This window comes from Onychostoma macrolepis, chromosome 21 (genome assembly GCF_012432095.1).
Source record: "Onychostoma macrolepis isolate SWU-2019 chromosome 21, ASM1243209v1, whole genome shotgun sequence".
Lineage (NCBI taxonomy): Eukaryota > Metazoa > Chordata > Actinopteri > Cypriniformes > Cyprinidae > Onychostoma > Onychostoma macrolepis.
The window spans coordinates 25,573,690-25,592,522 of NC_081175.1; the positions used below are offsets into that span (position 1 = coordinate 25,573,690).

Consider the following 18,833-nt stretch of genomic DNA (forward strand, 5'->3'; position numbering starts at 1 on the left):
GCGGCTCCCTGATGCCTGCATTTTATTTACAGTATAATTACCCAACGATATAACTGCACGAGAAAGTATTGAAATATATATTTTCCCTGTGTTTCCTTCCTGCTGTGTGTGCTACTGAAATGAGCTGCACTATGAAACAGCCAATCAGAGAAGAGCTCAACATTCAGTCGCACTGTGAAACAGCCAATCAGAGCAGAGCTCAACATTATTATTCATGACCCTTCCAAATAAGGTAATAACAGACCATTTTATTCTAGGGACCAGTGTTAATTTTTTTCACTGACGACAACGAGACGATAACGAACGAAAACTCTTGTTGAATGACAAAAATTATGATGTAAATCTATTGACATTTATGTCAACGAATAAAAACAAGACGAAAATGTTAGGGAGGGACGATTTGGGAAGAGATTCATTCAGAACGAATCCGCTGCACAGGAGGTTAGATGCGAACATATGAACCGGCGGGTTCATATACACACAAAAAACGATGTCGAAATGTCCGTTTTGACGAGTATTCACGTAAACACAGTTGATTACGTCTTAAGTGAACATAAACAGTAGGGAGAACGTGTATCAATACATTGCATCCATTGCATGCGTGCATTCGGTTTTAAAGGGACAGCAGCCTAATTTAGTTGTTATTGTCCGAGTGATTGATATTAATCAAGCAACAAAAGAAAGACAGAAAATCACTCACTGCTCTTGACTGAATCACTTTAGTAGTCCTAAAGATTAATCTAAATTTATTTATAGAAATAAATATGTCTGCTTGTAAGAATGAAGAATATGGTAAACAAGTTGTTATAAAGAATGCATAATTAGCCTATATAACCATTGGTATTTCATTAAAAAGAAGACCACGTTCTTGTTCTTTATGAGAAGTGGTTTTATTTCATTTTAACAAAGGCATGTTGTACGTCACCGCAGTTAAATCGCAGTCTATAATGATAAAACCTTAATATCAAACCTATATGAGTTTGGAAATTTTAGAGAAATGCTTAATAAATGCACTGTAACTAAACTCATAAGATTTTAGCCGACTAAATGTACTGTAGATTTAGTCTATTAAAATCGTATGATATTTAGTCAACTAAAACTAAAACCAATTCAGATGACTAAAATATGACTAAAACTAAATAGCATTTTAGGTCAAAAGACCATGACTAAAACTAAATCAAAATTTGCTGTCAAAATTAACACTGCTAGGGACAAATCCTTGGACAAATCCGTTTCTGTAGAATACCTAAGCCACATACCTTCTATGTAGATATCAGAGAACAATTTAAAATATTCTATCAATGCATTCTATAGCACCTTTAAGCTATGAAAATTGCAGGATGTTTTAATGTACAAAGACCTCTTATATGTTAAAAGATCAAGGCAAATTTGATTCTATGACCCCTTCAATACCCACTATAGCACTCCTTGTGGCAATTTAAAATGCAACATGGATAGTGATTACATATGAAATCAATTATGTTTTGGGGTGTTTTTACTCTTTACCTGGCTGTTTCTTTCCACTCCATCTCTTGACCGTCAACGGTCAGAAGCTCGTCGAGTTCGGTGAAGAGCTGCGGTGGAGGAGGACCGCTGTCATCTTCCCCCAAAATAAAGCGAATCCTCTCTGCAGCCGGAGAAACTGACGGGGAAACAACAAACCAGGGGTGAGAGAGGCCTAAAAATACTAGCTATTATAATCAAACAACAGATACAATAACAGAAACACACGAAGACAATAGCACTCTGTCTGCATAAGGTGTGACTGTGATAGAAATCACAGGTTGTTTCCTTCATAAGTGTTGTGTAACATCAAGATGAATGAGCTTTCTTGTAAATATCCAGTGTGTAACACCCAAAAAGTGGTTGGTATGCGAGACTTATTTCCTGGACCAACAGAAATAGATAGTGTTGCGAAAGCCAGAACTGACCTGCATCTGAATTTCACAGGGAAGTTTTCATATGTGAAAGTGTCTGCATGAGGAAGCCTAGTTTTTATTCTTAATAAAAGAGACTGTCAGTGTTTCTCATAACCTCGGTGTCGCATATGTCGTCGTAACGCCACACCTTTTCTAAATGTGTACACTTCTACATGACTTTTAACAGGTAAAACTAGAACAAACAAAAGGTTTAAGGCAAGATTTGTGTCTACGTCTGGGAAATCAGGTCAGAAAAAGGGTTTCCGGACAGGCTGCTAGTTAGGGAAGTCAGTATATGTGGAAATCTCTCGGTTGCATTGCAACAGTGACTGACTGAATATTTTGATTCAAAATCTCAAGGTCTGCACTGGGACACTTAGTAATATCAATGCCTGCCGTGCATGTGTGCAGATGTGCATGCTTTCAATTCAGCCTCAGGTCAAAGTAAAGACAAGTAGGGACAGGATGAAGCTCTCAGTCTGACTGATACATATCAACTCATTCATTAGTTTTAAGGAATCGTTTGTTTACTTCTGAATATATATTAAATACTAATACATTCAATTTTTAAAGAAAGTATCACTTTTATTCAGCAAGGATACATTTGATTGATCATAAGCGACATTTATAATGTTACAAAAGATTCTAAATAAATGCTGTTCTTTAGAACTTTCTATTCATCAAAGAATCCTGAAACACGGTTTACACAAAAATATGAAGCAGCAAAACTGTTTTCAACATTAATAATAATAATAATAATAAAAGTTTCTTGAGCAGTTATAATGATTGTTATAACGCTATAATGATTTCTGAAGGATCATGTGACACTGAAGACTGGAGTAATGATGCTGAAAATTCAGCTTTGATCATTAAATTTTAAAATATATTCAAATAGAAGACAGTTATTATGATTTGTAATAAGATTTCACAATATCACTGATTTGATATGTGTATATATATATATATATATATATATATATATATATATATATATATACACACCCACATACATACATATAGATAATATTAATATAGATATAATTATGCATTTCTGAAAACTGTTTATGTCTTTGTCAAACTCAGAATTTGGGCAACAATGAATTTTAAGAAAGTTCTAAAACTACTTTCTTAGAATTTTCTTATCAACAACAAGAAGGTACTTGTGTCTATTTTGGCATTATGAACTATTTAGGGCTATTTTAAAAAGAAATTTGAAACAAAGAAACATTACAAGGACAAAGAAACACTTAATATGCTGCACTATTTCTAGAACTAATAAGCAACTTTATGACATTTATAGAGAGATATTTGTATATGAGCTCCAGCGCAGTGATCATTAAATCAAAAGAGAGACCAACCAAATACTAAAACAACCATAATAATCACTATTATGACATTTCAATATTATGGAATTTATTAAAAAAAGAGAAAAAAATAAATAAATGCTAGGCAGTGGCACCAGACTTTACAATGAACACTGATATTTTAACATATCAAGGGCTTTTTAACATGCACTGTTTGCAGCACGCTCAGCTAATCTAAACTAAACTAGCCAAAACCAGACGATTGCTTTCCTTCCCCAGCGGCCTGAAACAGCCCCTCTGGAGAAAATAAGGCCATGTTGTACACAAAAGAGAGGGAAAGAACATCCCTCTGGCCCACGTCTGGCTCCGTGCCTCCTAACCTGGGCTAAAAGTTAACACTTCTTACCACAAGCGGCTAGAATTACCCATTATACCACCAGCATATACTCAAACCAGCGGCATTGCTGTGATCAGCTGACCCGTTAATGCTAAATCCAGCCACAAATCCGGGCCATCAGAAGCCCTGCATACTATTGATGTGAGAAATGTGTTTGTTAGTTTAACCCAGTGACTTACTGTAAGCACTGTGTGAAGTGTGTGATTCTCACAGGATCGACAGTCAGAGAGAGCGACGGAGAGGTGGAGTGGGTTCACCGAGGATAAGTGCAGATAAAGGTGACTATGCACTTGTTTAGCTCGATGCTTTGCCTTTTCAGCCGTGTCACTGATTAGCAGAGATTAGCACACACAAAGACCTTTAACTGAGGCTGTGAGCGCCGCTTTATCTCGTTCTCACTATCCATCATATTTATTTAAATCACTCCCTGATTCTCCAGAACATCATGGATTGCTCTGTGATAAAGGCCTGGGAAATATCTGTGAAGGTTGTCATGTGAGACATCAAGAATGACTTGCAGATTTTTTTCTGCATTTATTTCTTTTGTGAAACACAGAATGAGACGTCTGAGCTGCTGTTTTAAGGGAATTCCTAAATCCCACAGTGAATCCTAAAAAGTACTATAAAATGTAATAAAAGTAGTCAACGTGACTAAAAGCATGAGTAGTATATATAATCATTTAAGTCAATTCAGACTTGACATGCAAAAATGGATGGTGTTTGTTTGTCTTCATTTGTGACTTACTGAGAGGTTTGAGGATGCTGGAGGACGGATCGTCTGCAGTCTCTGTGTCGGATTTGTCGCTGACGTTTTCCGTCAAACGCTCTCTCCTCTCTTTGTGATTGGAGCGTCGTCTGTGTCGTCGACGGCGACGGTAACTCTTGGGCACGTGAACTCCAATGTAGACTGTGTGATGACCTACACACACACACACAAAGATCACAGGATTACAAACACACACATACATACATATCAGAGTGACAGCTTATATATTAAATAGATCACAGTCACACATAGATAATCAGGAGAAAAAGGCTAAATAATCACTGCTTTGGTAAATACTGTGTTTTTATACAAATAATAACTGACACAATGTGATGCAGTAGGCTATTGTAAATCATTATAGTAAAATAAAATAAAATAAAATAAAATAATAAATATTAGATAAAAACTTTAACATACACTTAAAAATTAGAAATGATGCCTTGGCAACTAACTGAAATAAAGTACAAAAACTACTCAAATGAAAATAGTGAAATAAAAAGATTAAATTAAATTAAAAGTTCAGTTACATTAAAAAAATATACTTTAAAAAACTAAAATAAAAAATTAAATTAATAACTAAATTTAAAACATTTAATTACATTTTAGACATAACTTCAAACTTAACTGACAATTACAAGTGTTACATTTGGCAACTAACTGAAATAAGTTAAAGCAATAAAATGACAAACTAAAATCAAAATAAAATAAAATAAAAATAAATCAAATATTTTTTTATATTTTTCATATTTTTAAAAAAAACTAAAGCTAATAAAAATGACAAGAGCACATAACTAAATTATTGAAAAGATCAAATTAAAATAAAAACCAAATAAATAAAAGCAAATTCAAACTATTAATAAATACTACAATATTATATAAATAACACCAAAACAACATCATGATTCACTTTCTAACATGTTCACATGAGTGAAAAAGTATATTTATGACAATAACTGCTAAGTTGATTTTTTCACCCGTTTTAATTCTTTGAAAGAACTTGCACTAATAAATCATACACAATAAGACCAGGAGCATGGATAAGAGAGTCACTGCGTTTCTGTGCTTGTGTTTTTTTAGAAGGAAAATCCAACCCATGTCTCACACTTGTTAGATTATAGATAAAATGCCAACAACTTCCTGTACAGCTGATCGGGCAGGAAATGGCAAGACATCTCCAGGAAGTGAATTTAAAAACAGAGAGAACACACACTTAGATAAACACACAGTCACAGAACAATATAAGGACTAATAAAGCCGCTCATCAATCCAGTCATCCGTCAATCACGCTTCAGTCAGCCTTCACTTCATTCATCTCAAGTTTAACTTTAAACAAATACACCTAAACGTTATCTGATGTGTGTGTGTGTGTGTGTGTGTGTGTGTGAGATCATCATGTGAAGGTCCAAAGTTCAGTGAGGACGGGAGAGGGAGAAGCAAATACAGAAAAAGTATAAGTGTGTGAAAAGCTCATGTTTGCGAATGTGTTTGTTCTGCTTTTGATGTGCAGATATTTTTAGATGTCTGAACCTGCAGTATTTGTACATTCTACATCTGAGAGGGGAATTCACTCACTCAGCTGTGTCCAGTCATTTATTTGCACACACTGCCTGTGTTGTTTCAGCACATGATTTATTTTAGGAATTATTTGGGCTGCAAACACGGCCACAAAAATCAGGCAGCAAATCTGAATATCTGGCCCACATATCCGGCTGCCACAGTCAGTCAAATATTTCATAAATATATTAAAATTATTACATTCATTATTAAATGAGCATTCCACAAATTGCATGCATTTCTGTGATGAGCTTCATTTGCATGAAAAGAGGCATGACGATATTTTAATTTAACCCTCGAATAAAAAAAGCTAAATTGATCCAGAGTGTGATTTTTAAATATTTAATCTATAAAAACTTAATAAAATATTTCATGTACTTTTCAAAATCAGTTCATATAACAATTAAAAAAATTGTTTTTTTTTTTTTTATTCAAATATCTAGTGTGTAGTATATACACTGTAAAAAGTGATAAGTTGACTTAACTTAAAAAAAATTGAGGAAACCTGTTGCCTTACCATTTTTAAGTAAATGATAATTAAAAAAATAAGTGAATTGTCAAGTTCACTTAACTTTTTAAAAAAATATATTATTTATTATTATTTATTAATTTTAAGGCAATGGGTTTCCTCAATTTTTTTTAAGTTAAGTCAACTTATCACTTTTTACAGTGTACATTCTGTGTGTATATTTTTATACTTTTTTCTTTATAGACATTCTATAATATTTAGACAGTAAAGAACTACATATTTTGATTCATCATGGTATTTTTCATAGGTTGTCAAAAATGTTTTATTTCTTCACATTCAATGAATATAAATCAAATATCTGGTGTGCGTTATATAGATTTCATAAGTCTTGCACTAGAAAAATACATTTAGACTGATAATGCATCAATTCATTTACTAGTTTTGTTATCATCATCATTTTATAGTTTTATCAGAAAATGCAATTAAATATGCACACGATAAAGCTGAGATGGTTTGGTGGCAGTATATGAAAAAATATAAAGTTTTGCACTAAAATACAATGCGCAAAAGTGGTGCACATTTAGTCAGTTTCTCCTGAATGCAGAAACAGATTAAGTGTGTGTGTGTGTGTGTGTGTGTGTGTGTGGATTAAGACAGTAAACTTCTTCACGTGTAGAGCTTTAGATTGCTACATCTGCAGCACTCATAATCCTCTCCTGCCCTTAAGAACAAATTACTACACATACAAGAATAAAAAAAAAAATTAAAAAAACAGCTGGCAGAGAGGAGAGAGACAGGAGTGAGTGAAAGGGAGCGTGAAACTCAATCCACAGTAACTAAGACTTCTCAGTCGTAACTGAAACACAGGAGATCCAATATCCCACTATATTTAAGTGTGTGTGTGTGTTTCGTACCCTCGACCTCTTCATCACACACGTTTTTGATGTAAGACGCTCCTCTGTCCACTATGGCTTCATCCTCCATTCTGAAAAACACAAAGACAGACAGAAAGCATTTTTGAATACGAAGTCAAAATACGAAACCAGAATCAAGCAGACTTTGTCTAGAAAGAGCAAGCATGTTTAATCTCGCCTTGCACGTGCATGTTTCTCAGAACAGAAGCAGTAAACGGTGTTTTAAGCTTCCCTTTTCCCGTTTTTTGTTTATCAGGCCTGTAAACCTGAAGCAGTCTGGTTTCGATTCAAGTCATCACATGTCTATCACTGAAGACTGGATGTGTTGGATGACTCCAGGTTGAACTTGAAACAATAAAAATAACGGATAGGACTCAAAACACCTTAGCAACCACATTGCAATGCCCTAGCAACCACTAGCCACACTGCTCATATTTTCTTTAGAAAATATATATTGATATTAAATAACATGTTTTCCACTTAAAGCATGTCATAAAAATAACATAAGAAATATTGGTTGTGGTTGATCAACGTGGATCTTTTTTTTTTTTTTCACCAAGGCTGCATCTATTGGATCAAAAATGCAGTAAAAACAGCCAAATTGTGAAATATTATTACAATTTAAAAGTACAGTATTTTTTTTTTTATTCTGATCTATATTAAAATATATATAATTGAAATAAATACTATAACTTTTCAAATGTAATATAACAATTTAACATGCATTATTATTATTATTATTATTAATAGTAATAATTAAAAAATATATATATTTTGGAAATATTGTAGAGTTTTATATAAAATACGAATAATATAATATAATATGCATTATTATTATAAATAGTAAGAATAATAAAAACAATATTTTGGTCATATATATTGCCTAGTTTTGAGCGAGACAAAATAAATATTCTCTGTAATTTTAGCTGGTTTCTGACGCATTTATCCATGAGGTCAGTGGTGTTGGCTTCACAGCTGGTCTCTGATGCATGCATCTCTTCATTCACGTTACACATTCATTTCATTGAAACATGCATTATCCATCCTCGCTTATGAAGAATACACAGTATAGATCTCATTTATCCCTACTTCATTTCCTCTGTTCTTTAGAATGACAAGAAAAGGCCAGGTGGTCATGTAACCTGCTGGATTTGTTATGTTATCTTCTAGTGATTAATATATGTTAAACACGAGCCGAATCCATTATAATCTGTGGGTTTATAACAACCGCTCACACACCTCGATGAAGCCGGACTGGACTGCCATGTGCACATAAATGTTGGATCAGCATTTGACAATCGGATTTCTGGCAGCGCATCAACTTTCTGCATCTGATGTCAAACTAAATAAAGTTGATTCATCCCCAGTGGAATACAAACGGGAAACAGAGATTGAGATGTATTTAACAGATGTTCATCAAGTGTTAATACAGTATAAGTTGAATGAATCATCAAAAAAGTTCATGGTCATATTTCACCCCAAAATAAAAAGAAAGAAGACACATACTGATGTGAAAATGAACCCTATATTTTTTGCATTGTGATATAATAATCAAGTATATTTTTCCTCAATGCCAAAAAAAAAAAAAAAAAAGAAACACGTAATTTACTTTTTTTTAAATATATAGTTACATTTAAATAAATATACTGTAAATAGTTAAACAAATAATTAAAATATTTAGGTAATATTTAATCTATTGCATTTCATTTCAATTTATGCATTTCATTAATAAAAAAAAACACTAAATACACTAATACTTTTTTCCATTAGGTAAAAATAATAATGAGAAACACACTGAGAATAATGAAATTTACAAAACTCAAAAGTAAAACATTTGGATGCATTACAATGATGGAAAACTTTAAGTAAAAAGTACATATTAATAATATATCTTTAATTGCTTTTAACTAATAATAATATATATATATATATATATATATATATATATATATATATATATATATATATATATATATATATATATATATATATATAATAATAAAATTACAACAAATACCATAGTATTATATTATAATTTTACTGTATTGTTTTATGCTGATAGATCTTAAAATCTGTCTTCTTTTTTTTTTTACATACTATAATTTTTTACATACAATCACATTCACAATAATGAAAACCAAAAAAATTCTAAACGCATTTTGATAATGTGAACTTTGGAATAAATGTTCTTAATTGTCATGAACGAAATGCCACCATGAAAAAAAAAATCATAATTGTTGTAAAACAAAAATATAAATACATAATAAGAATAAAAAATATTAAGATTTTGGGGAGAAATATAACAGTACAACTCAGACTACATCTACACAATCTGTTACTTATTGAGAGTCTGATTTGAATGTGTGTATATGTGCGCACACACACACTCACACACGCACAGAAGGATTTGTTTATTACCGTTTATGACAGGGAGAATCATGAGACCCGGGCAGAGGAATGTCATGAAGCTAAAGCAAATACAAGCAGTAAAGGTGTGTAAGTGACTGACGCATGAGCTCCCAGCAGCCCTTGCACCATGTTTACCCATTCATGACCGATACTGGCATTTCCACTGATAATGGCGATTTTTCTCCGGCCAATAACACGCGTGACACAGAAGCTGCGGCGGTTTCACAGAAGTAATCAGTCAAAGAGAAAACAAGGTGTCGGTCTGACAGCTGCAGACTCCCATAAACGCTTCCTGGGGTCAAAGGTCGCGTGCAGTCTGATGCCTGAAGTGGGAAAGTGGTTTATTAGGTGCTCGGGACAGTCATTGAACCCTGTTCTTGAGCTCAACTCAACAATGACATGACTATAACGTTTAGTATTATTATAGATACTATACACTACACTAAATACATAACAGCAAGCAGGAAAAGTGGCTCACGGAGCAAAGCAAGAGTGAAAAACTGAAGCGTAGCCACATCATTGTGTAAGTGGGATTTCAGCAGAGCTTTTAATAAGACCTACTGATCTTTAAATCCTACTCATATGCTCTAATTCCTCAAATGTTATGGCTTCTGTGGGAACGCCAATTTGTTTGAGTTTAATCCGGTTTACTTGCCACTTTTTCTGGTGTTTACAATTAACTTTATGATCCAAGAAAACAAGTGATTGTAAAAGTAACAGGATCGTTTGCTAGATACACAGTCCAGGAATCTCAATGACATTAATATTTATCTTTTAGCATAAGGCCAAATCATTACCCAGAGAGAAAAGGATATACAACAACTCCCAGTGAGCTAAAGTCAAATACTGAATCAGAATATATATGTATATGTATATATGTGTGTGTGTGTGTGTAACACATTTGAAAGAAACTAATACTTTTATTCAGCAAGGATGCAATCATTAACTTACAGTAAAGACATTTATTATTTATTCTGCACTAAATATTAGGATATTAGAATGATTTCTGAAGGATCACGTGACACTGAAGACTGGAGTAATGATGCTGAAAACTCAGCTTTACAATCACAGGAATAAAGTACATTTTAAAATATATTTAAATAGAAACCAGTTATTATAAATTGCAATAATATTTCAGTTTTTACTTTTGATTTAAAAAAAAAAGCAGCCTTGGTAAGCAGAAGAGACTTTTCCAAAATATTCTGACACCAAATTTTGAACAGTAGTGTATACACTAGTAATACATTATTTACTTCAGAATATTTCAGGAGAAAACGAGTGTACACTGAGTGTGCATAAGTGACTAAATCTTCATTCTGGGTGCAAAATTAAACATGAACTCACAGTTGATGAATAATCCTACACCACTCCCAGCAGCCATTGATTGGCTGTATATATCTTAGCGGTTAGTTTAGTTTACTTTAGCCGGGTGTTAAGCTAGAGTTTAGTGCAACGTCTGTTCGAGGCATTTGGAGGAGCAGATGGTGTAACAGTCAGGCCGAATGGTGTAGATTTCTTTAAATCCCGAGCAGCTCGAGCCAGTTAATCATTCCATCTGACGACGGAGCGGGAACACAGACGTCATAAAAGACAGACGAGGAGAGAAAGTCCAAAACACACCTGAGCCTCTCGACACAATCAATAACACCATCCTAAATTAAACAAGAGTCATTGATGGGACTGACTGTTGTGTTTGTTCTGGTTCAACTGAGCAATATTCTTACTTAGAGGTTGGAGCTTTTAAATAAAATAAGAGTTTTACTCAGCAAGGATGTTTTAAAATGATCAAAAATGACTGTAAAGACATTTGTAATTATTTCCATTTTAAATAAATGCTGTTTTTGTTTTGTTTTTTTAAGGAGTTGACTGTTTTTAATATTGGCAATAATCAGAAATGTTTCTTGAGCAGCAAATCAGCATATTAGAATGATTTCTGAAGGATCATGTGACACTGAAGACTGGCGTTTTTCTGTTGAATAGCGTGGCTAATTTGTCCCTACGCGAGGCTAGACCGCCATTAACCACCATAAACCAGCACAGACTAACACCGAACTGAAACAACTCTAGTGACTGAAATCCAGATAATCTTCTCCATTTTCTCCTGTCATCTACACCTATTTTCCTCATTCCACGTCTATCTTTCTCATCTCGCCCGTGCACTTCCTGTCCGTCCTATAGCCATTCTTTTCATTTCGTACAAGGCTTCCTTTGTTTCCTACAGGACTTTTTCACTCTGCTGTCTCTACCTCAAATTATGTTGGCTTCCTAGTGTTTTGTTCTCTCTTTCGGTTCCTCTTTTCAGTCTACCTCTCCTGCTTCAGCATAGCTGTGTGCAGACGGGGCGGGATCACTGGGAATAAATCTGCTTTCTTTAACAATTTACACAACACTGTAGTCCAATCTTAAACAAACGATTACAAGGTTGCTTAAACAAATTAACAGTGTTAGTTAGAAACTATAAAAGCTGTGTATCTAACACCCAGCTATACACACACATATACATATACATATAAAGAGGGGGGTGGGGGTCGTGGCAGTAGATGTTTTTGTAGATTGCAGATTTTTTATCATTTTAAAGTAATTTCTGTTTTATATAAAGATTTCTTTTGAATGACATTTAAAAATAACATTTAGATTTTTTTTTCATTATAAAGACATTTCTATGTTGCATATACACACATTTCTTTGAAATGAAATGATTTTTTTTTCTATATGGTTCTTTACATATTTTACATGTACAAAAAATTAATAATTATATTTAATAATAATTAATTTCTTTTAAATAATTTTACTTTCTATAGGTTTCATACACATATAAAACAGAAATTTCTTTCAAATGATAAAAAAAATCTAAATATATTTTATTAAAAAACAGTTATATTGTCTGATATGCCATTTGGTTGTTTCTACAGTGCAAAATAACATTAAACAGATGTAAATCTGTTTCTGTCACAATTTAGTGGCACATATAGTTAATTTATAAACTAGGTCAACACTTGTTTACCATAAATGTATGTTAATGTTATGAATGATTATACAGCTTTACTGAAGATCATACAGCAATTATGCTGAGAATTTCAAGCATTTGGGGACCTGGGATCAAAAAAGAGTCACAATCCCTCATATAACAGACAAAGGAAAAAGTAAATGCTTTGGTCATTTTGCACAGAATCTCTAGATGGATTCCACACACTTCAGCGCTTGTCACTTCATAGACACCCATCAGTGAATATTTGTGAGGCGAGCGTAAACACACAGCAGTCAAACACTTCCAAACGCCAAAACACACGTCTGCTAGAGACAGCTGGACCCCAACAAGCTCCGAACTGTGTGGTTTCAAGATGAGAACTAATCCCAAATATCAAGCATTGAGGGGTTAAACAAAATGACAAGCCATTGATTTAAAGTCAACATGAAATAGCAATCACAACCCACTGCACTTCCATAATGCAATGTTTACGAGTGAAACAGAATATTTGATGAGAAAAAAATTAGCATGATTTGATCAGGAAATGACTGGATGGTCAAGAAGAGTCAAGTTCAGCCTCCAGAGCATCCCTATGTATTCAAATCGATCTATTATTTGTTATTGCCATAACATGTAATATAATTAATAAAATAATTCATAGAATTGATGTTAACCACGTAAAACTATTAAAAAGTTTAAAGTTTAAAACTATGAAAGTTGAATATAAAATAAGAATTATAAAACAAAATATAAAAAATGTGTTTATATGTATGTATACATATATACATGTGTGCATACACACACACACACACTTGATGAGAAATTACCTTGGCAACTACCTGAAATACATGAGCTTAAGTTGAAGTACTAAAATTAAATAAATAAAATGAAAAAACAAAATAATGTAAAAATATTTAACAATATATTACAAATCACAAAACAAAATAACCAAAGCTTACCCTATAATTAAAATAAAAACTGAAAATATAAAAATAAAAGCTAATGATTCATCAAAAACTATAATAGGTATACTACTAAAATAACATTAAATGACAGCTTTAACTGGTGGCTAAACAAAGGTTGCATTACTTACAACATCAGCTTAAAACGATGTTTAAATATCTATTTTGCTATTGGTTAACACAATTTTCCCCGCCTACTTGGCCTAGATGACATCATCTGAAAAGGAAAGCAATTTCAAAGCAAATTGTTACATTATTAAACTTCTTTTATCCTACATGCACTGATGAATCCTGCACAGTAAGTTCAGGAACATGAGACAAAGAGTCCGTTTTGAATTCACCTTGACTTTAAATCATGAATTTATCAACACAGATGCGTGAAACCAGCAGGTCTGTGTCAAAACCGCTAGAACGTCAAGTTCACGTATAGATCCAGTCTGTCTGATACATAAATCTTTCTATTACAGAACTCGGCGTATCGCTATAGTATCCCAGCAGGCTCAGGGTCGCTCCTGTCCGTCATTCACAGATGACCTCAGTCTCAAGGAGAAGAAGAGAGATATCAGGAGTCATGGAGAGCATATCTGAGGGCATTCCACTGTGACTCTGCATTTTCCACTTATCTTTCTATGAAAGTTCCTTGCGCAATACCTGCACAGGTAACACTCAACAGCAGGAAGCCATGTGCTTCAGACAGTCAGAGGAAGAGGAAAGGGCAGTCACATAGCGCAACAGGTGAGAGCGCTCGATTATGCAACGCTCTCGTACGCACAGACAGATAAGCCTGTGTGCATTCAGGAAAGGAATGAGGAAAAATCACATATTTTTCTTAAGAAAACCCTGCTAGTCTAGTTCTTCCAGGTTCCAGATTCAAAATTGCACTAATTTTAAGTGCCATTTGTTTTTTTATAGCATTGTTATCTTTAACTAAAATAAAGGAAAGGTCATTAAAATAAAGGAAATAAAAAAAAAGAAAATTAATATTAGATGAAAAATCTAAAAATTTTAACAAAAAAAATTGAAATGTCAAACTAAGTGAAAATAGTTTTTGGAAATTAAATAAAGTTGACAAATAATTAAATTAAATGTGAAAAAGCCCCCTTGGCAACTGAGTGTTGTTATCATCAACTGAAACTAGTAAAAAAAAATAGATAGATAAATAAATAGATAAATAATAAAAAACTAATAAATATCACAAAAGCATATATAATTATTAAAACAAATAATAAAAATGAAAAAAAAGCATTGCCATTTAGACATAGTTATTCCATGATATATTCATGTACCATGATAATACCATGATTTTAAACACACATACCATGGTATTCTTTGAGTACCATATCAATATCATAGTATATATCAAAAAAAGCATCACATAGTATTACTATGGTACTTTGAAATACACCATGGTACTCTAAGGTACTTAAAAAAAAATCCCTTGATACTAAATGTACAAAAAACATGGCAGTGCCATGGTATGTGTCCAAAGGAACAAGTACTTGTTTGTAGCTTACAGTATATATCAAAGTACCATGGTATTACTATTTTGTGAGCTTGACACCATGGTTCTGCTGTAGTATTCACAATTTAAATATCATACTATATGAATGTTAACCATTTAATACCATTGTATACATTAAACTACCATCACCTACTCGATCCAAGATGGCGCCGCTCATGGCAGCCTCTGTGGCGTCGTCCGCAGTTGTTTTTATTTTTTTGTTAGTTTGTCCCTGTCTTTAGTTATATCCCTGCAATCAGTTTCACCAGAGATGAATTGCTGGACATTCGGCAGTACACACCACCCGATATTTCACCGGTTTTCGATTATTCGGATGTTTTGCTGGACATTGTAGTCGGGGGAGCAGCGGCCCTGATCAAACGCTTCAGGACGCGCAGACGGGGGAAGCGAACCAGTGTTCTGTTGATTTGTGCTACCCTGTCAGATTTTGCTACCTCCCATTTAAACAGTAGGTAGTACAATTCGACAACAAAAAATGCTACCTGTCAAATTATGATTTATTAATGTCTACACCTACCACAACCCTAAACCTACCCTTACAGTAATGCAAATACAGTAATTACGTGTTATATTCGCGGTTGTGGCTAGAAGGGATACAGCTACCGGAAACCAACAAAAAATTATTTATTGTTGGTTTCCGGTAGCTGTAATAAAGCTGGTTATAATAAATAACTCATGAAGCCCAGACAGCGCTGCCTAGCATCCATCTGGCGAATCTCTGCTCTCTACCCAACAAAACGGATGAACTCCTCCTGCTCTGCCGGACAAATAAGGATTTCTCAAATTCTGCTGCTCTATGTTTCACGGAAACCTGGCTGAATGATGTCTTTCCGGACAGCGCGCTTCATCTGCCGGGCTTTCAGCTGTTTAGAGCGGATCGCAACGCAGAGTCAACAGGGAAATCACGCGGTGGTGTACAGATGTAACAGTGTTAAAGAAGACGTGTTGTTCAGATCTAGAAGTGCTCTTCATTAATTAAGTCTTTCTACTCGCTGCGGGAGTTTTACTCGTTCATTCTCGTGAGTGTTTACATTCCACCGCAAGCGCACGTGAGCTCAGCTTTAAAGAAACTATCTGATCTGATCACAGAGACTGAGCAACAACACCTGGACTCTGTTTTAATCACAGTTTTAATCAACTGTAACATCTTCTATCAGTTTCTGTGAAGATATGTGCACTCCTACCTGGACTCATTTAACCTACAACGACAAACCATGGTTCACTGCAAAACTCAGACAGCTCCGTCAGGCCAAAGAAGATGCTTACAGGAAGGGGACAAAGTCTTGTATAAACAGGCCAAATACACACTGGAAAAGGAGATCAGAGTGGCAAAGAGGAATTATTCTGAAAAAAATAAGGATTCAATTCTATTCCAGTGACTCAGCATCAGTGTGGAAAGGTCTGAAAGAGATCACCAACTACAACTACCATCCCCCAGCACTGTGGAGAATCAACAACTGGCAGAGAATCTGAATGAGTTCTACTGCAGGTTTGAAAAAACACCCCACACCCGCCCTGAACACCTCTCCACACAACCATTAACACCTCCAGCAACCCCCCTCTCCACCACACCTTCAGATCAGTGAAGACTATGTGCGCCAGGTCTTCTGGAAGCAGAAAAGGAAAAAAGGCCCAGATTGTGTTACACCAGTCTGTCTGAAATCCTGTGCTGACCAGTTGGCCCCCATCTTCACACAGATCTTCAACAGATCACTGGAGCTGCTTCAGTCCCTTCATGCTTCAAACGCTCCACCATCATCCCCGTCCCAAAGAAATCCAAATTTACAGGACTAAATGACTACAGGCCTGTGGCTCTAACGTCTGTGGTCATGAAGTCTTTTGAAAAACTGGTGCTGGCCCACCTGAAGGACATTACTGGACCTTTACTGGATCCTCTTCAGTTTGCCTACAGAGCAAACAGGTCTGTGGACGATGCAGTCAACATGGGACTGCATTATGTTCTGCAACATCTAGACAGACCAGGGACTTATGTGAGGATCCTGTTTGTGGCCTTCAGCTCGGCCTTTCACACCATCATCCCTACACTCCTCCAGCCCAAACTAACTCAGCTCTCCGTGCCCACCTCCGTCTGTCAGTGGATCAACAGGATACACATCCAGCACCCGCATAATCAGCACTGGAGCTCCTCAGGGCTGTGTTCTCTCCCCACTGCTCTTCTCCCTCTACACCAACGACTGCACATCTAAAGACCCCTCTGTCAAGCTCCTGAAGTTTGCAGATGACACCACAGTCATCAGCCTCATTCAGGACGGTGACGAGTCTGCTTACAGACAGGAGGTTAGGGAGCTGGCTGTCTGGTGCAGTCTTAACAACCTGGAGCTCAACGCGCTCAAAACAGTGGAGATGATCGTGGACTTCAGGAGAAACCCCCTGCACTCCCCCCACTCACCATCATGAACAGCACTGTGACTGCAGTGGAGTCATTCAGATTTCTGGGCACCACAATTTCTCAGGACCTGAAGTGGGACAATCACATAGACTCCACTGTGAAAAAGGCCCAGCAGAGGTTGTACTTCCTTCACCAGCTGAGGAAGTTCAACCTGCCACAGGAGCTGCTGAAACAGTTCTACTCCGCCATCATTGAATCAGTCCTCTGCACTTCATTAACTGTCCGGTTCAGCTCAGCTACCAAATCTGACCTCAGAAGACTACAGAGGGTAGTCCGGACTGCTGAGTGAGTCATTGGTACAACCCTCCCCAGTCTCCAAGAACTGTACTCATCCAGAGTGAGCAAAGGGGCTGGCAAAATCACTCTGGACCCCTCACATCCAGCACACTCCCTCTTTGAACTGTTACCGTCTGGTCGACGCTACAGAGCTCTGAGCCCCAGAACGACCAGCACAGGAACAGTTTCTTCCCTCAGACAATCCATCTCATGAACACTGGACAATAATTGTGGAACACACACTATTCATACACTTATTTATCTAACACGCATACTTGGTCTACATTTCAATTTGCACATAATATACCTGTACATACAACTGTCTATTGTTATATACCTGTACATACAATTGTCAATTTCCTTATTTACTTGTTCTATTTTTTTAATTCTTCTTTTTATATTATCTGTGTTTTTTGTTCTGTCGCTGTCATTCTGTTGCACTGTGGAAGCTTCTGTCACGAAGACAATTTCCTCGTATGTGTAAACATACCTGGCAATAAAAGCTCATTCTGATTCTGATTCATTAACTATTGTGAGGGTTAATTTACCAGCAATGAAAGTTTGTGCTTATTAAAATGTGAAAATCAAAATGTCTTAAGCACTGCATAAGAAACCAGACACCACATGATCCATTCACTCACATCTGAAGAGCCCTATTGGTCAAAAAATCTGATCCCTGCAGGCAGCTGGGTTTTTTTTATGACAGCACAAGCTGCACTGAACTAAAAAGAGATTGAATCCCCTGCATTATATCAGCCACTGGTTTCTGGAACGCTAAGCGACGCACACATTGCTACTGGACGCTAAGGAGCTAATTGGTTTTGACAGGAGCTTCTTGGAAAAAGATTACGTTGACCGCTCAAGCCATGGCTTCAGGGAACCTGTAAAGAGGGCGACTTAAAGCAGCACGGCTTGGCAGTAACATTAGAATGAATAGAGTGAACTACATCATACATCATGTGT

At 35.4% G+C, this 18,833-nt stretch overlaps 1 protein-coding gene across 2 annotated transcripts in view; it reads right to left on the minus strand.

Moving 5' to 3' along the window:
• Positions 1-18,833, minus strand: part of slc4a4b (solute carrier family 4 member 4b) — a 51,342-nt gene that overhangs the window by 30,264 nt on the left and 2,245 nt on the right. For both annotated transcript variants that reach the window (XM_058757143.1, XM_058757142.1), the window contains exons 2-4: positions 7,324-7,394; positions 4,366-4,539; positions 1,507-1,642 (exon numbers count right to left, since the gene is read on the minus strand). In XM_058757143.1, the coding sequence (XP_058613126.1) occupies positions 1,507-1,642; positions 4,366-4,539; positions 7,324-7,394 (381 nt within the window). The remainder of the gene's footprint in view (positions 1-1,506; positions 1,643-4,365; positions 4,540-7,323; positions 7,395-18,833) is intronic.